This window comes from Mastigoproctus giganteus, chromosome 8, assembly GCF_048544385.1.
Source record: "Mastigoproctus giganteus isolate SK-2022 chromosome 8, ASM4854438v1, whole genome shotgun sequence".
NCBI classification, from domain to species: Eukaryota; Metazoa; Arthropoda; class Arachnida; order Uropygi; family Thelyphonidae; genus Mastigoproctus; species Mastigoproctus giganteus.
In genome coordinates this window covers 54,263,264-54,290,924 of record NC_143582.1, presented here as the reverse complement: position 1 = coordinate 54,290,924, position 27,661 = coordinate 54,263,264, and the positions used below count along the sequence as shown (strand labels likewise).

General features: G+C 37.2%; 1 protein-coding gene across 1 annotated transcript in view; it reads left to right on the top strand.

Annotated features, from left to right (window-relative positions):
• The window catches only part of LOC150081534 (tubby-related protein 4-like), a 223,528-nt gene that overhangs the window by 60,713 nt on the left and 135,154 nt on the right, over window positions 1-27,661 (top strand). The window contains exons 4-5 of the mRNA XM_090380059.1: window positions 11,583-11,596; window positions 20,644-20,733. Of these exons, the coding sequence (XP_090236185.1) occupies window positions 11,583-11,596; window positions 20,644-20,733 (104 nt within the window). The remainder of the gene's footprint in view (window positions 1-11,582; window positions 11,597-20,643; window positions 20,734-27,661) is intronic.

Here is a 27,661-nt window from a genome sequence, read left to right as displayed (position 1 = left end):
TATAAATGTAATTCTGAAGATCATTTTACAGTAGGCAATGGTTCCGTTAACAGTGATTGGAAATTTAGGTATGTTTACACAAATGTGGCAAAAAAGTAGACTGAGTTAAAAGAATATCTAATATGAGTATCATGCTGAAGTGAGGGCACTAGCGAAGCATATAGGTGCGACCATGGCAGTCCCATCAATCCAAACCCTTTGGTTTTAAGTTGCTTTTTTTTGTACTGACATTCTTTGTGCACCATATGTAATGTTATTGTCAGAAACCAAAGAATGGAAAAATAGTTTAATATCAAATTTTGTGTGAAGCTGGGGAAAAGTCCCACTGAAATGCACACGTTACAAATAATTTATGAAGAGGGAACACCTTTGTTCCCTCTTCATAAAAATGTAACAGATTATTCTTGAAGTGGATAACTGAAAATGACCTGCAGCCCCAAATTGGTGGACAAGTGCAATTTACTAGCAAGCAATCACCGATTAACACTGAGAATGCTAGCAAGTGAATTTAAATATAAATAAAGAATTGGTAAGATCCATAATTTCCACAGACTTCAGAAAAATAAAAATTTGCATGAAACCTGTTCCACGCTGTTTGCATCATGAGGAAAAACTTAGTCAATTTGATGTGTGAAAAGATTCTGTTCAAACACCTGACATTGAACCTGGTTTTCTAATAAATGCTGTTTTGAGATGAGTGTTGATGCTTCTATTGTAATCCTGAGACTAAAAGACAAGATGCAGAAGATCTTTGTGATCAGAATGGTAATTATAGTGCCCACCAAAACCAAAAATGATTTGTTTCCAGAAATTGCATAACCATGCTGATCACATTCTTCAGTCATAAAGGGTAATCCATAAGGAATTCCTTCTGGGAGGAAGGACTGTTACCAGCGATTGCTACTTAGAGCTATTAGAGAAATGTTTGTTGGCGAGAATCAAACATGTGCTGCCAGATTTGGAACCATCTTGTTGGTGGCTGTTGCACGACAATGCTTCTTCTCATACAGCGATCAACGTTCAGATGTTGCTGACTCACAAGAAGATTTCAGTGTTCAACCACCCTCTTTGCTCTTCTAACTTGCCTCTAGGAGACTTTTTTCTCTTTCCCAAGTTGATGTTGAGATTGAAAGGATGCTGATTTGATAGTGTTTAGACATTCAGAAGAATGTGACAGTAGAAATTAACTAAATACCATCGCAGTAGATGATGGTATTTAGTTAGTTTCTACCGACGAAATGCTGGAAACTAAATACCATCACAGTAGACAAGGTTTCTTAGTTTTTACAAAGCTTGTATGATTGCTATAACAAGTGTTCAGACCCTTGGGGACTGTTTTGAGGGAGATGAGTAAGAAAATGTTTTCTTTATCTATATTTTGCCTTATTTGAATTCAGTATGATTGCTTTTTTTTTGCTGCACTATATAACATCTTAATCTCTTTACATTCTCTTACTTTAATGGAACCATAAAACTAAATATAGACTTAGAAATTGGAAACATAAAGCTGGAGAGTGTGTGAGAGAAAGGAAAGTTAGTTCATTTTATAGATGGAGTGCTCTTTCATTAGTCTCCAATAAATTTGGCAAGTAACAAAAATTAAAAGAAACATTTTAAAAAAAATAATTTTTTTTTCAAATTGTTACTGCAGATTGTGCAGTTTAGGTTGTCTGTAAACTGCATAATGTACACACAAATAATTTGAAATTTATTGTATATGTAGTTGATTACCAGTGGTTTTCTCTTGTTTAACTATGATGGAAGTTGTTGCAACTTTGCTGCTCTCTTATACAACTTGTAAGTTGGAGATGGTCTCTTATATATTTAGTTGCTTATGTAAATGTAGTGCAACCTTGTCATAGTGCACTTCTTAGTACTGTGGTTTCGGATATAATGTGTGTATGATCATGTCCCAGGCGCCTCCGTAGCCAGGTGGGCAGGAGCAGCAGTGCGTAGCACAGGCTTCTGGATTAGACCGGGGTTCGAGCCCGTGAGCCACCAAATACGGAGGATGTGGAAAGGTCAGGGAATGACCACCGCATATACCCGGAGCAATATGGCCTTAGTTGCTAATGCTCCTAAAAAAAAAAAAAAAACCAAACCAAACCAAAATGATCATGTCCCCCAAAACGAATTATGAAAAAAAGTAGCCTGTTCAAAAAACTAGCCATTTCATATTGGATATTGGAAAAAGTGAATACTGTATATGCTTGTATCTGCTGTACATCCTAATACTGTACCGTATTTCCAGGAGGGGAAATTATCTAAAAATTGGCTGTATATTTGCTTCTATATATTTAGTATTCGGTTGCAGAGTAATTTTTGTAAACAACAGCACATGAATGTGCTGACATAAATTAACTAGGATGTTGATATGAATCGACTATAAGTTACACTTAGAATAGTAAAAACTTTTAAGGGTTAAACTAGACAAAAATATACATAAAGTGATATATAGAGTGATATATATATAGAGTGACAAGTGATATATATAGAGTGATATAGTAGTAGTAGTAGTAGTAGTAGTGGCACTTGATGCAAGAAAGCAAGTGTAGGAGCTTATGCAGCATCAGCCAAAAAAAAAAAAAAAAAATCACACCATACCCTCCAATTGCCTGTCCAGTTCCTCCTTAAATTTATTTAACCTATCAACTTCCACAACGACAGATGGAAGTTTGTTCCAGCAATTAACCACCCGCTGGCTAAAGGCAAATTTTCGTACATCTATTCTACATCTCTCCTTTCTTAATTTGAACTTATGTCCCCGTAGGTTCGTATTCTGAACAAGTGGGAGGATCCCATCAGAATTCAGCGTGCTCAACCCATTCAAGGCCTTATAGACCTCAATCAGATCACCGCGCAGGTGCCTAGTCTCCAGCCACTGCAATTTGCAGAACTTAAGCCTCTCTTGGTAAGAGGATCCCTTCATTCCCCTCACCAATCGTGTTGCTCTTCTCTGTACACGCTATAGAGTGACAAGTGATATATAGAGAAATCACATGACTTCACTTCAGCAATATGATAAGCTGGATAGTTTTGTTTTAATTTAGTTGTCTAAAAACATGGTAAATTCTAGGGCATCAGAAATAAATATGGCAAAATTAGTAAATCAGTAGTACTGAAGTAATACCACATATCAGTAATACTGAAGTACACCAAAAGAAAAAATTATACAGTTGAAGAAAATTTAAAGATTATTGGAAGAGTTAGAGTAGCAAAACAAATGCAGTATATTTTGCGAGTGTGGAATTCCAGTCAATGTTTTGCAGTCAGGTGAAAGAGGAAGAAAAATTGCATTAATTCGTAGACTCAAGACGAAGTAATGTCCAAACAAAGAAAATTAGACTTTGTAAAAACAGTGGCATGAACCAGTGCTTATACAAGTGATTTGTACAGAAGTATAGTGAGGGAGTACAGATAAAAATGGGATAATTTTGAAAGCAAAGGCATTTAAATTTCATAAGCTGTTTAGTGGATATGATGACATTTAAAGCATCTGAAGGGTGGCTTTGGAGATGGAAGACATGCACGGGATGTCCCAGGTTATTCTTTTAGCCGAATCTGCATTTAGTGACATTATAGCACTAGAAGCATTTCTTGAAGTTTTGCATAATGCGATTCAAAATGGTGAATCCTCAGATGAACAGTTATAAAACTGTGACAAAATAGTGTTGTGCTATAAACTTCTCCCTGACAAGTCATGTGATATTAAAAAGGCACCTAATAAAGTGGGCATGAAAACTTTTGCACACACACACACACACACACACACACACACACACACACACACACACACACACACACACGACTAGAAATCATAAGCTAAAGCCATTGCACATTGGTTAAAGTCCCTGGTGTTTTAAGTAAAAATAGCTCCAATGCTATTTTTATAAATCACAGGTAGAGATTTCATGTTTATAAAAATAACATTGGAGCTATCTATATAAATCACCATCTTTGTACTGAGACGACCAGTGAGATTTTTGTTTCAGCGCTTGAAAGTGAGTCTGTACTATCGGCGAAATGCCACTTGCTTTCCAAAAAAAACTTGAAGAAAAAGCTCTATTACTTTTGGATCACTGCCCAGCTCATCTTTCAGCTGATGTCCTCAAATTGAAAGATGGCAAGATCAGAGTTGCTTTTCTTCCAAGGAACACAACCAGTGCTGTAGTCATAAAATTAGCAGAAGGTATACTCTATGAATGTTATGAGAAGCAGAGAGTATACTGTGCATATCAGGCTTATTAACCAAATTCGCTTAGGTCACATAGAATTAAACAAGCAATTTTTCAACATTATTTTGGTAATCAAATTCTAATAATATTTATTTTTTCAAGTCTTTCAAAAACCAGAAGGTATTCGATATTCACCTAAAAAAATCAGGAGGATATACGGCATATACCCTCAACACAACTACACTAATTCAGTCTGAATCAGGGCATTATTCGAGCCTTCAAAGCCTACTATTGTGGTGAGCTAGTGTTGTAAAATAAGAATTTCTGAAAACAATTAGGCTGAAAAATGTTGCATATAATATTGGATTAGTGTGGGAGGAAATAAGATCAACAGCAATTGAAAACTGCTGGAAAAATATATTGAAAAAGATGAGACCTTGAATTAGCAGAATTTTCAGAACAAGAAGCAAAGGCTGCTTGCAACATACTTGGTGACGGTCTTGGATGAGCAAATGGCCTGGCTGCTTGGATTGAGGGGGATCCAGTGCTGATTACGTGAGCAGGGAAGAAATCACAGCCTCTGTGAATAGTAGGAAGACAGTCAACAAACAGGAGGCCAGTGACATAGGGAGTGACTCAGAAGATAATGTGGATAACTTATGTAAGGAAAAATCACCAAAAATTTAAAGTGCTTGAAAACATTAATGAGGTGATGGCATGGTTAGGATGTCAGAGTGATAGTGGACATCTTCATTTATTGCATCTGACCACTATTAAGAATTATGTACTGAAAAAAATATGGCGTTTGTGCCAAGCATGCACGGTAGAATGGTTTTATGTGAAACATCCTTGGCTTAGAAGAGGTTAGCAAAATCTAAGCCAATAAATACCCTAATTACCCATTTGATTGTAGCCATATGAATGGCTACAATCACATGGCACTATCTTTCAAATAGCAGCATCCACAATAAAATGGCAGCTATAGGAAGTATAATTGCAACAATACAAGTTAGGATAATTTTCCTCTTGTAGAAGCTACAAATGTCACTTCTACATTGCATTTTTCATGACTGATCATATTTACTCAATTGAGGTGCTCCCAAGGATGTTTCACATTAAAAACATTGTCATCAGTTCCAACAAATTAAATTTCATGATTATTTCAGAACAGATGTGTAAAATATAAGTCCATACAGCATTGTGTATTAGTATGTAAAGAATGTATTAGAATGTAAAGAGACTGATATAACCTTTAATACTGTATTTTAGTCCGTAAACCCAAAAAAACATTAGTGAATAAAGTATTTATTTACTAAGTAAAGTGTATTTATGTTAAAAAATTGGTAAAATTTTTTTGGCTATAATGTACTTTGCTTATAATGTGGGTGTTAAAGTTGTTGCCTGACACCTTCGTTCTATCGAGGTTGCACTGTATTTATTAATTTAGCAGAACAAACAACAATTTTAATATTGGCAATATTGATGCAAGGGAGAAGATTATGGAAACAAAATTTCTTATATCATCAGCCTTAAAAGTAATGAAATAAAATATAATCAACATATCTTTCACATATTCTTGTATCAGTTTTTTCTAAATATTTATCTAAACCTTTAAGTATTCATAAACTTTCTATGTTGATAAAATTAGATTGGTATTTATTTCTGTAGACAACTGCTCTTTGGCTAATATAATTTTTTTTCTTTCTTAAATCTTGCCTACATTTACCCGATTATTAAATCTATGCCTCCCACCCTTTTGTGATTGAGAAAGAGAAATGAAACCCTCAGTGTATAGTTTGCTTAACCATTTTGACTCATCAGCTTGTTCATAAAATTCTGTAATACAAGCGTTGGTGTGAGGACAAGAAAATTGACCAAATGCTAATAGGGCAGTTTGAATATTTTTCATGGTTTTTTTTTTTTTTTTCTCTCTTGTTCAGTGTAAATCTTGTTCTGTAACATTAATTTTATAATTACAGAGTTAGTTTTTTATTCTTTATTAAATCTCATAATCTATATACTCATTTTCAGTTGTTCAATAATGGTTTTCATACATTTCAGAAGTTTATAATGCTGTAATTTGTGAGTATTTCTTAATGAAATCCCTCTCCCCTAAATCATTAATATTATAGCTATCAAAATAAATTGTCATCTTTGTAGTTACAATAGTTAATTCTTTTGAGGAGTCGCCAGCTAAAAACTACTTTTTGATAATTTTTCCACCTTATAATTGCTTCACATATAATGAGCAGTATATGACAACATTCTCTAACAGTGAATGGAAGGAAAATTAAACCTTATTATTAGCAAAGTGTAGGATTTAACTGCAGCAAGAAAAGTAAGTGAAGGTGCAAGAGGCATACAACCATACTAAGGGTTTTTTGCCCCTGCTTGATCCACAGTTGCTGAACTTAAGGGAATTTATTACTATTTTGAAATTTTTTTGTTAAATATTTTTTTTGCCTTCAGATTAATTTTTACCCCTATGCTAATGCTATATATTAGTCTTAAATGGCTTAGTCAGGTTATTGTATTGATACTTGTTTCTACTTGTTAAAACTTAAAAAAATGAGAATCTTTCCTTTAAAAATAGTCAAGAGCATCCATAATCAATCCCATTGCTGTTTTCTATATTTGCGGAATATGTATGCATAATTACAGTCGATTTCAGTTATTTGGGACTAGTGCATTTTGGCCCAATTATGCGAAGTTTCACTTAAATAGTTAAAAATACAATGGATCCCCGCTTTTAAGATTGATTTTCTGTATGGTCAAATCACGTTACGAAGGACTCACCATAGTAAAGTTCACTCACCATAGTATTGTTCACTATACAATATGTAGTAAGAGCCGGTCATTGTGAATTGAATTTTAATTCTATTAATTAAACAGCAATTCTAATTAGCAAAAATAGGAGGAATATTATCTATAGGCTATAAAAGTAAAGATATATCAAGCACAAATTTACACTTTATTACCTTACGTTAAAAAATTAAATGATAAGTGAAAATTGGAAGAATATTTTCCACAGGTTAGCAAAATAAAAATAGATTTATGCTTACATGCATAGCTTAATTAATATGTACATACTAACTAGTTGATATTTCTGTTCACTAACATTTGTGGGTGGGGGTTAAAATTTAAAACAGTAAAAAAGATAAGCAGTCAATAACAAAGAACACTGCACACACACACACACACACACACACACACACACACACACACACACACACACACACACACACACACACACACACACACACACACACACACACAATCGCAAGTAACATGACACTCGCAAGTGAGAATGGAGTAACAAGTTACGAAGCTTAAAAAATAGGAATGAAGAGAAGATTCTGAAAATTTTGTTTTTTATATGATTGAAGATTTCATGGAAGGGGAAACACATTTCACCATAACGTGAAAATCCACAGAATTCCAGCTATCGGTATTATTGCAAATTCAGTAAGGTCAACTTTACTATCTGTTTATATAGATTGCAACAGAAAAGTCCAATAAACAGGGGACTGCTAATTGTTTTTATTTTTTTATGTTTTTGTGACCTCTAGAAATCCAACCGAACCATGTGGTATGGTCGGAGACAATCGTAGGGTAATCTCGAGTGTTGCAGTCTCCTGTCCCGATTAAACAGTATGTTGTCCCAATTAAGCAAAGTAAACCGTGACTATTTTCTCGATTGGGTTCTGTTCTTTAAGATTTACCCCAAATGGCTGCCCCAATTAACAGGTGTCCCAAATAACCGGAATCCACTGTATTAGCCAATGACCATAATATAAATTTGTAGTTTTGTTACATAATTCACTTATTTGATTTTTATGGAAAATTAGTACAGTCAGTCCTCGTATAACACGTGTTTACACTACACGAATGCGATCATACACGATTTATAAATAGGGGAATGATATCTTATATAACACGAACCGAATTCGCTTATACATGATTCGCCTTTGTGTTTACAAGAAATGGCAGTCGAACGCAGAATCACCCCAACCGAACGCAACACGATAGGGATGAAGAGAAGATTCTGAAAATGTATGTTTTTTATATCAGTGAAGGGGAAACACATTTCACCATAATAACGTAAAAACCAACAATTCCAGCTATCGGTATAATCGCAAATGCAATTAGATCGAGTTTACTACCAGTTTATAACAGATTCCACTAGCAGAAACGTAACTGGAAATTGTTTTTACTGTTTTATGGTAGTAACCCCTAGAAATGTGCTTTAGTAAAATGTGAGGTGTTAATTGTGTATCTCTGCCTTTACGGCGTTGTTTATTCAGTTGCTACACGCATGCAGCTTTGTTTATGTGTATCACGTGTGCCTCCTCGTTTTGTAATTGTGCTTTATTCCCTAAAAATGAGTAAAATACTTAAAAGGTGTGAAAAGGAAGCGTCTGGGCGACGACACTGTAGATTCAGAGAGAAAAAGAAAAGCAATATCGATAAACAGAGCCGGACTTGGTCAAAGATTCTTACCAGGGAAAATTTATAGTGGTCTCATACTATGGTTTATGGCCAAAATCACACCGGTCTCCGGCCCACCGGGGTTTCCCCGGTAAGGTTTATGGCCAGTCCGCCTCTGTTGATAGAGAAAAAATATGAAATTGTGAAACGCTTTGAGCGAAATGAAAGACCATATGAAATGAAAGAGCACGTGCTACAGACCTAAATGAGGCAACGCCGAGAATTACAAAGAATGCAGAGAAAATAAATACAACTTTCATAACAGGAACAACTCAAAGTGTAATTAAAATCCATTAGATTAAGACACAAAGAATTGGAAGAGATGGAATGGCTATCATCTGTTTGGATAGAAAATCAAACAAAAAAACAAGTTTGCTTACGATAGAAGCAAAAGCATTAGCAATATTTTATTACGTAATAGTCGAAATAAAATACATAGGTATTTTATTACGATTATTTATTGTGTTTGGTAATGTTTTGTTTACAAATGTGTGTTCAATCTTGGGTGGTCGGCACCTAACCCTATTTTTTCCCATAGGGCCTGTTGTTTATATTGCACGATATTGCATTGCACGAGGGTTTCTAGGAACACAACTATTGTGCTATACAAGGACTGACTGTGCTGGACTATTCAGAGAGAAAAAGAAAATATTATAAAGAGAACAAAATGGCAAAATAAAAATGTAGTAAATTAAAACAAGAAATGTATATTTATCATAGATAAGTTTCAGAATACTTGTAGTTCACTGAGAAGTGAACTACAAGTATTCGGAGTTTTTGCCACATGTTGTTTTATATCTTGTAGTCCATATAATGATCTTACCTGTGACCTCAATATATTCTAGTTCATAAAACAGTTTTGTGATGTGGGACCAAGTTAGATGTGCTGTTGAAGTCCAGATAAACAATGTCAAAATTATTTCCTGCGTCCAACTGATGAGTGGCACTGTTATAATAGTTTATCGGGTTAGTTAAACAAGATTTTCCTTTTGCAAAACCAATCTGAGTTCCCTCAAGAAAGTCATTCCTGTCTAGATGATCCTGTATTGCAATCTTAATCATTGTCTCCATGGGTTTTCCAGAGCGAGTAAAGTCAAACTCACCAGTCTGTAGTTTACTCCTCACTCTTTGAACCTTCTTTATAGTTTCAAGATACACTGTTTTTCCAGTCCACAGGAATCACCCCTGAACTAATAAAACCTTCATAATTAATCTTAATGCATTTCTTTTCCACTTCCTTTAAAATAGCTAGGTATATTCAAGCTACCCGAGGGCACTTATTTTCCTTCAGGCTCAAATGTTTTTTCTGGCAATTATCTCATAATCCTCTGTAATTTCAGTATCATCGATTTTATTTTGCAGTACTCAGGTTCAATAGCACAGTTTCTTCTCCTTACCATAAAGGGACTTTCATCTGTAAAGGTAGTGTATTTATATATGTATAAAACACCCCCCTTTGTTCTTTTTTTTTTTTTTTTTTTTTATGTAAACCCCAAACACAAGAGGTATTAGAACCTAAAGTACTTAGTATCGTGCTTGGGCTGGAGGTTGAGAAGACGAAAGAAGATATTTGTTGACATCAGACTTGAACTTCTGTAGACTCTAATTTTCAGGAAATGTGTATGAAGGAAGGTTGTTCCAGAAAATGGCAGTTAAATGAATAAACGAGGAACATGAAAAGTTGGTTTTGTGAGTTTGAAGTTGGACAGTAAGTGGATGTTGGCTGGTGGCAACAGGTGTTCGGACTGTTTTGAAAGAGAGAGCGGGAATTATAGAAGCCAATTCAGAAGAACAGTGCCCATGGAAATATCCGTAGAAAAGTCATGCAGCAGAAACAGTATGTCTATGAGACAGCGAGTGGAGACACTTTGTTAGAGACAAATCATTAATTAACCTAACTGCTCTCTTCTGAACAGAATCAAGAAGCCTGAGAGAGGTTTTGGGGGCATCACCCCAGATGTGGTAACAATATTCCATGGTAGGGCTGATTTGCGATTTGTACAGAGTGAACAGCTGTTTAGTAGAAAAGTAACGCGAAAGAGAAAACCAAGTTTTTTAGATGCAGAGGAAGCAATATTTGTAATGTGCTTGTGCCAAGAGAGAATAGAAGTCAGGGTAATCCTCAAAAGAGATATATCATTTTGCCTAGAAATTGGAGTGTCACCAAAGATAAGCATAGGAACAGAAGAATCCTTTTTGCGAGATAAAAGTGAGTTTTAGAAGGATTGAAATCAACTAAGTTGTCTTTGCCCCACTGGAGAATTACCCTGAGATCGGCATTTAAGGAATTGGTAGAAGATTTTCGAGAAGTTGAAGCTGATTGAGCAGGGCAAGATTTCACAAAATGGAAGGTGGAATGCAATCTGCTATCATCGGCAAAACTATGGATGGGATTTCCAGTCAGTGGAAGAAGGTCATTAATATACATGAGGAAAAGAGTGGGAAAAGAACTGAACCTTGGTGGACACCGGCATTAGTGGAGAAGTTAGAAGACAGAGAGCCATGTACCATCACCCTCAGTGAGCAATTAGAGAGAAAATTGGATAACCAATTACAAAAAACCGTTGGCAAACCATAAGACGGAAGTTTGTTTAGAAGACCTTTATGCCAAACACGATTGAAAGCCTTTGAGATATCAAAAGCAGCTGCTTGTGTTTCACTGAACTTTTCCATTGAATTAGTCCATAAATGGGTAACATAAGCCAGAACATCACCGGTGGATCGACTCTGACGGAATCCATACGGGCGATCGTTGATCAGGCGGAAGGTTTCTAGGCAGTTTAAGATTTGGTGGTTAATTGATTTCTCCATTACTTTAGAAAGAGTAGAAGTAATTGCAATGGGACGATAATTGGATGGGAGGGATTTGTCACCCTTTTTTAGGAACTGGCTGGATATGAGCAAATTTCCAAACAGAAGGAAAAACACCTTTGGTATAAGAAAGTGAAAAAAGGCGGCAAAGAACAGGAGTAAGTTCAGGGGCACAGGTTTTGAGTACAAGTGAAGAAATACCATCGGGATCTGGAGTTTTTTCTAAGCCTCAAGATTCTTCAAAATCCTTCTTACATGCCTTTGACGGAAGACCACAGCAGATTTTGAATGGAGTATGTTGGGAATGGTGGGAGGTGTTTTACCAAGATCGTTAATACATGAGTTGGAAAGAAAATGGGATGCTAGCAGGTCAGCTTTATCCTTGGCTGAAGTGACAACAGAACCATCTGGTTTGGATGCTCGGCTACCATTAGGGCAAGAAGTAAGTTTTCAACACTTATCCTGTTCAAACTCTAGTTTGGACTGATTAATAACTGCTTTACAATTGTTGCGAGCTTTGGTGTAGGCAGAAAGTGAAAGTGAAGAATTAGAAACAAGGCAATTACGATATGCAACGTTGAACAGCCTTAGAACATTTATTGGAAAACCAAGGTTTAGATAAAGGATGAGATTTTAAAGTGGAGTGTGGGATAAAGGATTCCATTCCTGCAAGAATGATTTCACTGACTCGATCTGAGCAAACGTTGACATCAGAAGTTTTGAAACAGTAATCCGACAAAGGAAAAGAAGAAAAATCTCGCAGGTCATCCCATTTTGCATTCTTGTAATGCCAAACAATACAAGGTTGGGAATAGCCATGAGATAAAGGCTCCATTGGAGAAGAGACAATTACCAAGTTGTGATCTGAGGTGCCTAAAGGACCTCTCACTTTGACCGTTTACTTAGAAGGGTTGTTTGTGAGAAAAAGATCAAGCACGTTGTTTGTATAGTTAAGATTGTCCGGTGTTCTTGTAGGTAAAGGAACAATCTGTGCAAGGTCATTAGTAATTGCAAAAGCATCAGCATCTCAACCAGCTGGGTCGGTGTGACTAGAAAAAACGGGAGCCAGCTGGAGTTGTGAACAATAAATCACCAAGGAAAATTACCTCACTGTTAGAAAAGTTGCAAAGAGAGGAAGTCAATTTGCAAAGAGAAGAAGTCAAAGAGCTCCAAGTGATTAGTGGAGTTGGGAGAATGGTAGAGACAACAGATGAATTTGACACAATGAGGTAGAGAGATTTTAAGCCAGATAAGATCGAAAAGAGGAGATTCCAAATTACGACGTCTCTGACAGGGAATATTGGAATGGACGTATGCACAAGTACCACCTTTGAGGCGAAAGGAATCATACAGCGAATAATTTGGGAAACTGAGATGAGCAGTAGTTGAATCAACCGATAACTGAGATTGTCAGAAAAAGTACGTGGGGTTTGGCACACTGCAAGTGGAAATGGACATCATTCAGATTAGAATTGAGACCACATATATTTGTGAATACGTGGGAGGCTTAGAGGGGAACAGGTATCCTGTGTGTTATCAGACACTCAGCCTAAAAACTTATGGATCCAATATCTCTCTATTACAGAAGATTTAGGAGAAGTCCGGTTCGCCTGCCTCCCTAAAATCCACTCATGCACACCTTCTCGATGATAAGCCCTGTTACATGACTTATGTGGCAACGAACATGTAGAGTGGTTCTCTTCAAGACGACTGGTCAGCGTGAAGAGGAAAAGACCAAACCCTCCAGCATATGACAGCACGACAAAATTAATGGCCTTAAGTCCCCAGCAGCTTTCACTCCCCCTCTTACGGCATCGAGAGGATCACAGTGGAAGCAGAGGGTGCTAAGGATCTCTGGGTTCGACCAGGCTGCCATGTACGGAAACTGAACTTGGCCTTTATAACGTAAGATCACTCATCGGTGAAGACAGGATATTATTGGAGCTGGAAAAGGAATTAGAAAATGTGAATTGGAATATCATCGGTTTGGCTGAAACAAGAAGAAGAAATGAATCACTTATAAGTTTATCAAGTGGAAATCTGCTGTACACCAATGGAAACAGTGAAAGGAGTGAAGGTGGAGTTGGGTTTCTGGTTCATAAAGATTTTAAAAACAACATTTTGGAATTCAAAAGCACATAACCAAGGGTGTCAAGACTAATGGAAAACTGACTCAAGATTTCTAAGAGATACAACCTAAAGGCTATAATGATTTATGCACCAACATCGAGCAATGATGATGCAGTGGTTGAAGAAATGTACACTGAAATTGAGTCTTCTAGACGAGCAGAAAACCCACTACACTGTTATTATGGGGGACTTCAATGCTAAGGTTGGAAAAAGACAAAACAGCACAGAAAGGGGAACTATAGAAAATTTTGGAATTGGTGAAAGAAATGAAAGAATTGAAAGACTTGTGGAATTTGCAGAATCTCAAGGACTGTCAGTAATGAACACTTTTTCTCAAGAAAAGGGTGAACAGAAAGTGGACATGGAAGAGTCCAAATGGAATAACAACTAATGAAATCGACTTCATCCTCACTAACAGAAGATATATCGTGAATGATGTTATCGTCCTGAGCAAGGTAAATGTTGGAAGTGATCACAGAATAGTAAGATGTGCACTTGATGTAGATGTAGGAAAGGAAAGGAAAAAACTGACTCGAGTATATAATACAAAGGTCTTTGAGATAACAGAAGAGGAGAAAAAGCAGTATGTACTGGAACTTAAGAACAAGTTTGAGCTTCTGCAGACTGCTCAGGACCAAGATATCGACGAGGAATATTACAACTTTCTGAAAGTGATAAAGCCCAAGAAACCTATAGGGAAAAAGAAATCCAAAGAAGGAAAAAATTAGTCAAGAAACACTTGTCATGATGAACCGAAGATGACAAATGAAGAGTAAGAAAAACACTGACAGGGAGAAAATTGAGTATACTGAGTTATGCAAAGCCATTAGAAAGAGACTCAGAGAGGACATAAGAAGATTTAACACAAGAAAAGTAGAAGAGCATTAAGGGAAAACAAAGGATTTAAATCAGCAGCCATGAGCAGTAATACAGAAAGACAAATAATATTGAAACTGAAGAATAGCGATGGTGTACTTATAAACAGCAGAGAGGCCATAATTCAAATAGCAGAATACTACTATAGGGAATTATACAAGGAGCGAGGGAATGATGCCAGCAGTGAGGAAGATGGATTGCAAAGTAGCAACAGATACGACATACCCGATATTCTTCCTGATGAGGTAGAACATGTATTGAAGAAAATGAAGAATCAGAAAGCCCCAGGGGAAGATGAAGTTACTGTAGTGTTGTTAAAATTGGGAGGAAGAGACATAACACAAAAACTGGCAAGGCTTTTCACAAAGTGCATTCGAAAAGGTGTGATGCCTAAGCAGTGGAATAATGCAATCATAGTTTTGCTGCATAAGAAAGGAGATAAATCAGAAATTGGAAATTAAAGACCAATTAGCTTGTTATCCCACATCTACAAGTTGTTCACAAGGGTCATTACTAACAGATTAGAAAGAATACTTGATTAGAATCAACCGAAAGAGCAAGCTGGCTTTAGGACAGGATTCTCAACTATGGATCACCTTCACGTAATATCACAGCTAATGGAGAAAGCAAATGAATATAAAACACCATTATGCCTGGCATTTGTGGATTATGAAAAGGCACTTGACTCCATACAGCACAAGGCAATGTTTCGGGCACTAGAAAGACAAGGCATAGATAGCACACATATTATGATTTTAAAGAAAATATATGAGAGTGCTACCTCCTTTATTAGACTAGAAAAAGACAGTAGGAAATTTAAAATCGAGAAAGGATTTCGACAAGGAGACACAATATCTCCGAAGCTGTTTACTGCTGCCCTTGAGAAAGCTTTCAGAAGATTAGACTGGTCGTAGAAAGGAGTCAATGTGAACGGAGAGTACCTAAACCATTTACAATTTGCAGATGACATTGTGGTCATAAGCCACGATCCCAAAGAATTAGAGGAAAATTTTAATCAGTTATGCACAGGTAGTAAGCATTTTTGACTAAAAGATGAATGTGGCTAAAACAAAAGTAATGATGAACAAGTATGCCACAAAAAGGGACATAATGATTGAAGGAGCAGTAATTGAAAAGGTGGAGTCATATACTTATCTGGGACAAGTTATTAGCTGTAATAATGATAAATGGCTGGAAGTCAAGAATAAATTTTGGATGGATAGCATTCAGGAAATATAGTCACATACTGAAGAGCAATATCCCAGTTGTTCTGAAACGTAAAATAATGAATCAATGTATACTCCCCACCATGACTTATGGAAGTGAAACTAGGGCACTCACCAAAAGAATGGAAGAGAAGCTGAGAACTACACAGCGAAGAATGGAACGAATTATATTGGGAATCAGACTGTTAGATAAGAAAAGAAACACATGGATTAGGCAGCAAACTCAAGTAAAGGACATTCTTATCAAAATTAAAGAACTAAAATGGTCTTGGGCAGTACACATAGCTCGAAGACATGATGACAGATGGACTAAGAAAATAACAGAATGGTACCCAAGAGGAGCTAGAAGAAATCCTGGAAGACAAAGGCGGAGATGGATAGATGAAATTCATGAGTTTGTGGGTAGTAAATGGATGGCCAGTGCTCAAAACAGAAGGAAATGGAAAGTTGCTGGAGAGGCCTTCATCCTGCAGTGGATTGAAAATGGCTGATGATGATGATATTTGTGAAATGAATTAGGAAGTGTTTGGGAGGTTTAGATCTTTTTGCAGATAAGCTTACTCTATTAGTTTGACAATTCGTGGTGTATTCAATAGTAAGAAAAAGTGTGGGGGGCCATGCTGTATGAAGTAATGAAATTTTTGGATATGGCGTACACATGGTAAGAATATACCCAGATCCTTGACATAATGTGGCCTTGACAATGCTCCCCGCATACACACTACTCACTCCAGTCATTATCTGGCAGAGTAGAGGTAGCAAGATTATACACTAGCTGATCTGGAAGCCTCCTAGAGAGTTACCAATTGGTTTGGTCTGGTGTACTCTTACCAAGAGAGGCTTAAGTTCTGAAAATTGCAGTGGCTGGAGACTAGGCACCTGTGCAATGATCTAATTGAAGTGTATAAGGCCTTGGATGGGTTGAGCATGTTGAATTCTGATGGGATTCTTCCGCTTGTTCAGATTACAAACCTAAGGGGGCATAAATTCAGATTAAGGAATGACAGATGTAGAATAAATGTGCGAAAATTTGCCTTTAGCCAGCAGGTCGTTAATTGCTGGAACGAACTTTCATCTGTCACTGTGGAAGTTGATAGGTTAAATAACTCTAAGGAGGAACTGGACAAACATTTAAAGGGAATGGTTGTGTGAAATTTTTTTTTTTTTTAGCTGATGCTGCATAATCTCATACACTTGCTTTCTTGCATCACATGCCACTACTACTACTAACTAGTGGCTGCCCTGTGAACACTCTTTTAGAGCTGTATTCTCAATGTAAGGAAGATTGGATCTCGCCACGATGTTCATCGTAACCTCAAAACTCATCAATCATACTGCATGATGGAAGAGATGGGGAAAGATTGACCGGAACTTTGCTCTGGAGACTAAACATAGGTTCCTTCACTTCAAGCCTCCAATAAGCAAATTGGTGGTATTGCACTGGTTGATGAAAGTCATCTACCACCTAGTACTGCCTGGTAACACAGAGGGGCAACATTCCTCCATGTGGTGTGGGTGCCACACCTCAACCCCTGCTTACCTTGGTTCACACCTAGGTGTGAACCTGGGTATAACTTCCATGCACAAGCACACACCGTGTGCTTGTGCATGGAAGTTATACCCAGGATTACTAACAGTCCCACGATCGTGAAGGTGCATTTAGCCAGCAATTTCTCATAGTCAGGCTTCTTCTGCAAACTTGACTATTTTGGTGATATTACAGATATCACCAATTTATGATGATTACAGTCGGACCTCTCTCTAATGAACTTCCATATAATGAGTTTTTCGATGTAGGGAACTTTTTTGCTTTCCCCTTGGTCATTACATTGAAAATAGTTTCTGTATAAAGAAGGAAATTTCAATATAACGAACTGATTTCGAGAGACCTGAGTAGGCATTGTTCGCACCTTTAGCATTAGTAGAGGCATATGATGCAAGAAAGCAAGCTTATACAGCATCAACCAAAAAAATACCCATTTCACCCATCCATTGTTTAATGTTAGTAGTGGCATGTAATACAAGAAAGCAAGTGTATGAACTTATGCAGCATTAGCCAAAAAAAACACATCTATTCTACATCTGTCTTTTCTTAATTTGAATTTATGCCCCCTTAGGTTTGTAATCTGAACAAGTGGAAGGATCCCATCAGAATTCAGCGTGATCAACCCATTCAAGGCCTTATACACCTCAATCAGATCACTGTGCAGGTGCCTAGTCTCCAGCCACTGCAATTTGCAGAACTTAAGCCTCTCTTGGTAAGAGAATTCTTTCATTTCCCTCACCAATCTTGTTGAACTTCTCTGTACACGCTCAAGTAAATCTACATCCTTCCTAAAATGAGGCCTCCAGACCTGTACGCAGTACTCAAGGCGTAGTCTGACTATTGCCTTATACAGAGGGACAATCACCTCCTTTTCCCTGCTAGCAAAATTCCTATATATCATTGACAAAACCCCATGACCTGCCCTGGCAGCCTGTCTGCATTGCTCAGAAAACTTCATATCTGACTACACATTACTCCCAGGTCTTTTTCATTTTCTACCACCTTAAGTGTAGTATCACACAGTTGGTATGTTTCTCTGGGGTTACTTCTACCCATATGCAGTACTTTGCATTTGTCAAGGTTAAACTTCAGTTGTCACTTCTTAGACCATCTGCCCAAATTATCTAGATCTTGTTGCAGTAGCACACTGCCATTACTGTCATTAACAACCCTGCCAACCTTTGTATCATCTGCAAACTTCGACATTAAGCCTGATATACCTTCATCAGTATCATTGATAAATATACAAAACAACAGTGGACCCAACACCGAACCCTGTGGGACTCCACTAATAACATTAGTCCATGAAGAGCAGCACCCATTCATTACCACCCTCTGTCTTCTCCTACTTAACCATCCTTTTATCCGTTGTAGCAACTTACCCTTAATACCATTCTGCTCCAATTTGTACAATAGTCTTCCATGCGCAACAGTGTCAAAAGCTTTCCTGAAATCCAAATATGTGATATCAAAATTATTTTTTGCATCCAGTTCCTTTGTAACCACATCATAATATCCTATCAAATTTGTCAGACAAGACTTTCCCTTAACAAACCCATGCTGTGTCTGATTTATTGCTGCAGTCTTGTTTAGATGATACTGCAATGCATCTCTAACCAGTGACTCCATTATTTTACCCGGAACAGAAGTTAAACTAACTGGTCTATAATTACTTGTGTCACCCTTGTGAATTGGGAATACATTTGCACATCTCCAGTCGTTGGAAACCACCCCTGAGTCCAATGATGCTCTCATAATTATGGCTAAGGGTTTGCTTAGTAGCTCTGCCGTCTCTGATATAACTGGATAGATCCCATCCACCCCAGGTGCCTTTCTTTTGTTTAACTTCAACAATTTCTCCTCCACTTTGCTCTCAGTTATTACAAAATCATTAAGTATCCTGCTACAATTTGATAACCTTCTGCCATTTTCAAACCTTAATAATTCCTCATGTGTGAATGTAGATGCAAAATAGTCATTCAGTTTGTTTGCTATCTGAGCAGGATCATCAACAGTCGAATCATTGATGTCAAGTGGACCAATCAGATTCATCCCCTTCCTTTTAGAGTTTATATAAGTAAAGAAATCCTTGCTGTTTTTCTTAGCATCTTTTGCCAAGGATTTCTCGTAATCTGCCTTCGCCTGCCTAACCTCTTTTGTGACCTGATTACAGACTAGCTTATATCTGCAATAGGCTTCTGAGTCGCTTGATAATTTATATGCATCCCATGCATATAGTTCATTAGATAACCATTTAGGCCATGTTTGTCTAGTTCTGCCTTGAATTTATTTAATGACACAACAGATGGAAGTTTGTTCCAGCAATCAACTACCTGCTGACTAAAGGAAAATTTCTGCACATTTATTCGAAAACTGCCTCCTCAGGTTTGTAATCTCAGCAAGAGGAAGAATCCCATCAGTATTGAGCCTGCTCAATCCATTCTAGGCCTTATACATCTCAATCAGATCGCCTCACAGGTGCCTAGTCTCCGGACACTGTAATTTGCAAAACTGAAGCCTGTCTTCATAACAGCAACTGTTTGTTCCATTCACTAATCTTGTTGCCATTCTCTCTACTTGTTCCAACAGCTCTGTATCCTTCTTAAAAGGAGGTCTCCAGACCTGTATGTAGTACTCAAGTTGTAGCCTTCCTGACCATTGTCTTATACAAGGGGATAATCACCTTCTTATCCCTGCTAAAAAAAATTCCTGTATATCTTTGACAAGACACCATGAGCTACTCTTGCATAATTGCCACCCAGTTGAAATGTTACTCTGGGTTTACTGCTACCCATATGCGGTACTTTACATTTGTCAATGTTCAGTTGCCACCTCTCAGCCCATCTGTTCAACTTTTCCAGATCCTATTGCAGTACGTACTATCATTACTGTCATTAATGACCCTGCCAACATTTGCATCATCTGCAAACTTAGACATTAACCCTGATACCCTCATCAATATCATTGATAAATACCGAAAACAACAATGGGGCCCAACACCGAACCCTGGGGATTCCACTAATAACATTAGTCCACAAAGAAGTGTCCATCGATAACTGCACTCTGCCTTCGCCCACTCAACCATCCTTTTATCCATTATAGTAACTTGCCCTTAATTCCATACTGCTCCAATTTGTACAGTATTCTTTCCATGTGCCACAGCATCATAAGCTTTCCTAAAATCCAAGTATATGATATCAAAATAAAATTTTGCATTCAGTTCCTTTGTGGCCACCTGATTTTATTAATAAAAAAATAATAATAAAATAAGAGCACATGCTGTGAGTGATATATGGAATAATAATGACAGTATCATATTTGAATACTTGAATTTATGCTACTTTGGTTTTGTAATGATTTGTATATATTTATTTTTTAGAAAAAGTACCAGTACTAGCAGTGTGTTTCCAAAATGGTACTATCTATCTAATGAAAAACTATGACGACATTTCACCTGGTATTCTAAGAACAGGACTCAAAGGTAAAGAAAATTAAATGCAGTAATTCCTTCATTTCTAGTTTTATTATTGCACATTGTTATTGGCTCAAGGTGACCAGTTGCTTGGCCAGCTCATTCACTTGATTTGTCCCCCATTTTTAAAAGTTTGGTTTACTCTTCAAAACCTCACTCTTTAAACAATCTTCATATAGAGGCTAAGTTATAGTCTAATGCAAGACACAAAAAAAATAAATAAAAGTTTATGTACCTGAATGTGAGTGAAATCAAATTATAAAGAAAAAACAACTTGCTATAGTTTTAATTTTAATCTCCTTTCTTTTAGAAAGGAGGTTACAATGAAACAGTTCTTTTTTCTGTATTAAATAAACATGTAATTTGATTCTGTCAGCAGTAGATTATAATACATCTTATTTCAAGGTCATTGAAAAGATGGCAACTGTCTTTTTCCCTCCTTAACTTGCAATATCTCTCAAGCTTACCAAGAATTATTTCTCCTTCTGCTGCAGGTAAACAGTGGTTTTAAATTAACATTGTTAAAGAGCATTATATTATATTTTAAATTTGGCTTCATAGTGATTGTTGTGTGTCACTTGCTTTTTCTGTAGCTGTTTTCTGAATACCGTTCTTATGAAATTGGCATGTATAGTTCCATTGTGTCTTCCAAACCAGTTGGGACATGTGCCTTGTGGTGCAATATGGCCACAGATGCCGATGCTCCTAATAAATCCCCAAACAAACAAAACAAGCATGTGCCTCAACTACTCAGTGTCCATTCGCTGTCCAATTCCAAATTCACATAACTAAGTTTTTCCTCTTGCATTTATGCTTACTGGTTCTGTTGTTTGGGAAAACCTTCCTTCATATGTATTTTCTGAACATTACAATCTACTGACTGACAGTGGACAAGTTTGTGAAAAGCACCAATTGCCTCTGAGTAATTGTTGGAATTTTAAAGAGAGGACCAGAAGTGAATATGAAGTGGGAACAGCAGGAAAGAAACATGTATAGTATCAAATGTAGCAGCATGTCTTAAAAAAAAAAAAAAAAATCCCAATGGCAAAGGTTTTGCTTCTTTGCTTCCAGGCTTTATATACACTAGTAGCCCTATGGATCAAAAAGGTTTCTGTAGAATGTCAAGAGATACAATAATAAACTGATTGAAGGCTGTATAAAAAGATATGAGTCAATAGATGCTGCAGTAGAATTTTATCAGGTATATTAAGTAGTGGTGAATATTGTAAAATGCAGCAGAAATCATTCGGGTTTGTGAGGTTAGAACTAGTGATGGGCATAATTGATTATGAAATTAAAAAAACAAAAGCTAAACTCTCTCTCTTTCTCTCCATTTGATTATCATTAATTGATTATGCCTATTCACTAGTTAGAACATGGAATAGTTAATACACAATAGTATTTTAAATGCAGGAGTTAAAATCATTTCATTTGAAGGAGAGGAAGGGAAAAAAAAATAAATAATAATAATAACACAACAGTCATACCATGTGGGGTTCAGCACAACCTGCCAAATGTATGTACTATGAGCAAACATCACACAAAAACACTCCTTTTTGTTTTTTCTTCAAATAAAATTGGCTTACTTTTGTTTCAGAATTGTAGCAACGTTTTTAGACTAAACTAAACTTTCCCATCAAGAAAAAAGCAGTCCATTAAGCAAAATTTTAATTTGAAAATCATAAAATCTAAATGGTAATATTAGTTTAATTTTAACAATGTAGTAGTAGTGGCATGTGATGCAAGAATACAAGTGTATGAGCTTCTGCAGCATCAGCCACAAAAAAAAATCACACCATTCCCTCCAAATGCCTGTCCAGTTCCTCCTTAAATTTATTCAACCTGTCAACTTCCACAACGACAGATGGAAGTTTGTTCCAGCAATTAACCGCCTGCTAGCTATAGGCAAATTTCCGCACATCTATTCTACATCTGTCTTTTCTTAATTTGAATTTATGCCCCCTTAGGTTCGTAATCTGAACAAGTGGAAGGATCCCATCAGAATTCAGCGTGCTCAACCCATTCAAGGCCTTATACACCTCAATCAGATCACCACGCAGGTGCCTAGTCTCCAGCCACTGCAATCTGCAGAACTTAAGCATCTCTTGTTAAGAGGATCCCTTCATTCCCCTCACCAATCTTGTTGCCCTTCTCTGTACACGCTCAAGTAAATCTACATCCTTCCTAAAATGAGGCCTCCAGACCTGTATGCAGTACTGAAGGTGTGGCCTGACTTATTGCCTTATACAGAGGGACAATCACCTCCTTTTCCCTGCTAGCAAAATTCCTATATATCATTGGCAAAACCCCATGACCTGCCCTGGCAGCCTGTCTGCATTGCTCAGAAAACTTCATATCTGACTGCACAATTACTCCCAGGTCTTTCATTTTATACCACCTTAAGTGTAGTACCACACAGTTGGTACGTTTCTCTGGGGTTACTTCTACCCATATGCAGTACTTTGCATTTGTGAAGGTTAAACTTCAGTTGCCACTTCTTAGCCCATCTGCCCAAATTATCTAGATCCTGTTGCAGCAGCACACTGCCATTACTGTCATTAACAACCCTGCCAACCTTTGTATCATTTGCAAACTTCGACATTAAGCCTGATATACCTTCATCAGTATCATTGATAAATACACAAAACAACAGTGGACCTAACACCGAACCCTGTGGGACTCCACTAATAACATTAGTCCACGAAGAGCAGCACCCATTGATTACCACCCTCCGTCTTCTCCCACTCAACCACCCTTTTATCCATTGTAGCAACTTACCCTTAATACCATTCTGCTCCAATTTGTACAATAGTCTTCCATGCGCAACAGTGTCAAAAGCTTTCCTGAAATCCAAATATATGATATCAAAATTATTTTTTGCATTCAGTTCCTTGGTAACCACATCATAATATCCTATCAAATTTGTCAGACAAGACTTTCCCTTAACAAACCCATGCTGTGTCTGACTTATTGCTGCAGTGTTATCTAGATGATCCTGCAATGCATCTTTAACCAGTGACTCCATTATTTTACCCGGAACAGAAGTTAAACTAACTGGTCTATAATTATTCGTGTCACCCTTCGATTCCCCTTTGTGAAGTGGGAATACATTTGCACATCTCCAGTCCGTGGGAACCTCCCCAGAGCCCAAGGATGCTCACATAATAATGGCTAAGGGTTTGCTTAGTTGCTTTGCCGCCTCCTTTAATATAACTGGATAGATTCCATCCATCCCAGGTGCTTTTCTTATGTTTAACTTCTACAATTTGATAACCTTCTGCCATTTTCAAACCTTAATAATTCCTCATGTGTGAATGTAGATGCAAAATACTCATTCAGTTTGTTTGCTATCTGAGCAGGATCATCAACAGTCAAACCATCAATGTCAAGTGGACCAATCAGATTCATCCCCTTCCTTTTAGAGTTTATATAAGTAAAGAAATCCTTGCTGTTTTTCTTAGCATCTTTTGCCAAGGATTTCTCGTAATCTGCCTTCACCTGCCTAACCTCCTTTGTGACCTGATTACAGACTAGCTTATACCTGCCATAGGCTTCTGAGTCTCTTGATAATTTATATGCATCCCATGCATTTTTCTTCTTTGTTACGAGTCTCATTAGTTCGTTAGATAACTGTTTAGGCCTAAACCTTGAACAATATTTCTTAATAGGTATGAAACTTTTTGTAGCATCCACGATTAATTCCTTGAATGCTTCCCACTTAGAATTTACTTTTGGTAACATTGTCAGTTTATCCCACTGTACAGAATTTAAAAACTGTCTGAAACCCCTGTACTCACCTTTACGGAAGCAAAAACCCTTTCCTTTACCCCTGATGGTAATTAAATCTTTAAGTAAATCCCACATCAGTACAAAAGGAACCACTAGGTGGCACTGTGATCACTGCCACCTAGTGGTTCCTTTATCTTCAAATTCTTAATACACGAATGATCACTGCTGTTAACCAGATCAAGAGTATTACTTTCTCTGGTTGCCTCTCGAACATGCTGCTGCAGAAAACAATCATCCAATAAATCCACAAAAGTCTGACTAGTGTGTGAGTGACCATCCCACAAGTTCCAGTCAATATCTGGGAAGTTAAAATCCCCCATTATAAGACATTCCGATTTACTAGCCCACTCTATTTCTCTGTACAATTGTTCATTGTACTCATTCGAGTCATTAGGCCTATAACACACTCCTACTCTTATTTTTGCTTTCGCAGTGTTTATGTCACACCAAACTGACTCAACAGTGCACTGTTCATCTATATCAACTGGATGCACTTCTTTTGATTTTGTTTTTCTTAATTAACAGCATAACACCTCCTCCCTTTCTATCCTGTCTATCCTTTCTGTACACATTGTATTCCCCAAATTCCAGTTCAGCATTCCTTATATCTGTGTGACACAACGTCTCTGCTATTCCAACAATATCTGCCTTTGATGTCTTGACCAACACTTCAAATTCATCAAATTTATTTACTATACTTCTAGCATTGGTATACATGCAAGCATACATGCTCCTATTCCTAGTTACCCAAATGTATTCAAAAAGTTCAGTTCAAATGTGACAAAAAAAGTCCAGACGATAAATAACCTAAACCTAATACACCCCTAGTGCCTTTTAATTGAAACACTGTATATAAACTACTATAAAGTGTGTGTGTGTGTGTGTGTGTGTGTGTGTGTGTGTGTGTGTGTGTGTGTGTGTGTGTGTGTGTGTGTGTGTGTGTGTGTGTGTGTGTGTGTGTGTGTGTGAGAGAGAATTTAATTTTGTAATTACATCATTAATTTCTGTGCTGTAGTGTTGTCTTCTATTTTAGATAGAAGCTGAAATATATGAACTGTTTATGAGCTTTTCAGCAAGGTATTTAAATGACAAAAAGGAAGATCTATATTCTTACTTAAAATGTAATGCAACTTAGTTTCATAAGACCTGTTGAGTTTTAAGTATAAATTTTAAGTGTAGTAGTGTGGTTTCCACAATATTAGTTCTGCATGATTATAAGCAAATAAAGGAAGTAAATTAGATGCTACTTTGTTTGCTTTGGGATAAAGAAATTAAAACACGCCCAATATAAATGAAAACTTTTTTGTTGACCAAAGTTAATTGTAATGTTAAAGATATTCTCATTTTAACTAATCAGTTTAAAGAATTCATTCTGTGAATTTTGAAAGGAGAAATTTTATTACTCAGTAGTAAGCTATGTCAAAACATATTTGCCTGGAAGAAATAATGCATACTTAGGTAAAAACTAATGACATGATAATTTTTGACTCTGACAACTTATGCATAATGATACTGGAGCATGGAATGGAGCATTGCTAATGCTGAGTTTGAATGTAGTACTTGTTTTAACCAAAGAAGTTGGCTTGTAAACAAGCATAAATTAAACTTTACAGTTATCTCAATAGAAGAATATTCACTGTGCTGCCACTTTATTAGGTACACCTACCTAGTAGTGTGTTGATCCTTTAGCCTTCAAAACAGCCTGAATTCTCCTAGGCATGGATTGAACAAGGTGCCGAAAATGTTGTGCAGGAATGGAGTACCATGCACACATGAATGTGTCATGCAGTTCCTCGAGATTCAGTGGAGGTGTAGGCCTGCAGTGAACAGCCCTTTCCAGCTCGTCTCAAAGATGTTCGATAGGATTGAGATCCGTGGACTGAGTGGACCACTGCACCATAGTGATTCGGGCTTTGTGCGCCGGTGCATTATCCTGCTGGAAGTTACCATCTGACTGAGGATAAACTGTCAACATAAACGGATGCACTTGGTCAGTAACGATGTTTAGGTACGATGTGGCATTCAGATGTGAATCTATGGCTATCAACACACCCAACGTGTGCCAAGAAAACATTACTCACAATATAACACTGCCCCCACCATCTTGCACAGTAGTAGTAGTCAGACACGATGGGTCCATGGATTGTGTTTTCGTTGTTTTTGCCAAATTCTGAGCTTTCCATCAACATGATGTACCAGGAACTTTGACTCGTTATACCAAGTGTTGTTGCTGTGCCCACAGGAGGCATGCTCTCTTGTTTTTCATTGATAACAAGGGTATGCAATGTGGCTGACGGCTGTTGTAGCTCATTTGTGACAAAGTGCGACTAGTGGTCCGTTTCAATATTTTGTTCTGCGCACCAAGGTTGTATTCTGACGTGATGTGTGACATTGTGGCCCGTCTGTTTGCTTGCAGAATTCTAGTCATCCTCTTCTGACCTCTCTGAACAACAAGCGATTTTCTTCCAGAGGAGTGCTGTTGAGAGGATGTTTTCTGTTTGTTGCACCATTCTCAATACACCCTTGAAACTGTGGTGTGTGAAAAGTTCAGGAGAATTGCCGTTTCAGAGGTGCTTTGTCCAGCATGTCTTGCACCTGCTACCATGCCACATTCAAAGTAAATTATTTCACTCCTTTTCCCAATTCCTACTACGGTTTGTATGCTTAACTGATACTAGAAAGGTTGTTCTACTGCATTTATATCCACAAGTGTGGTCATGTTACTTGCAGTGTTGTGGGACAAACCATTTGTGTGCACAGTGAAGGTGTACCTAATAAAGTGGCAGCACAGTGTGTATACATGTTGAATTTTCTATACATTGTGTGGTGTTTATTTCAGTTTCTCTTGATTCTGTTTGTTTCTATTGGAAGTGATTGAAGAAATCAGACAAACTGGAACTTCTGCACGTGTTTAGTTTATTGGGAACCCTGTACACTCAGATATTGCAGATTGGTTTATTTAAATGTCGTATTGTTTATTTTATTATTATTATTATTTTTTTTTTTTATTTTGGCACACAGTCTTTCCTTTTTTTTGGTAAATTCCTGATCCACTAAACTTCAATACACACACACACACACACACACACACACACACACACACACACACACACACACACACACACACACACACACACACACACACATT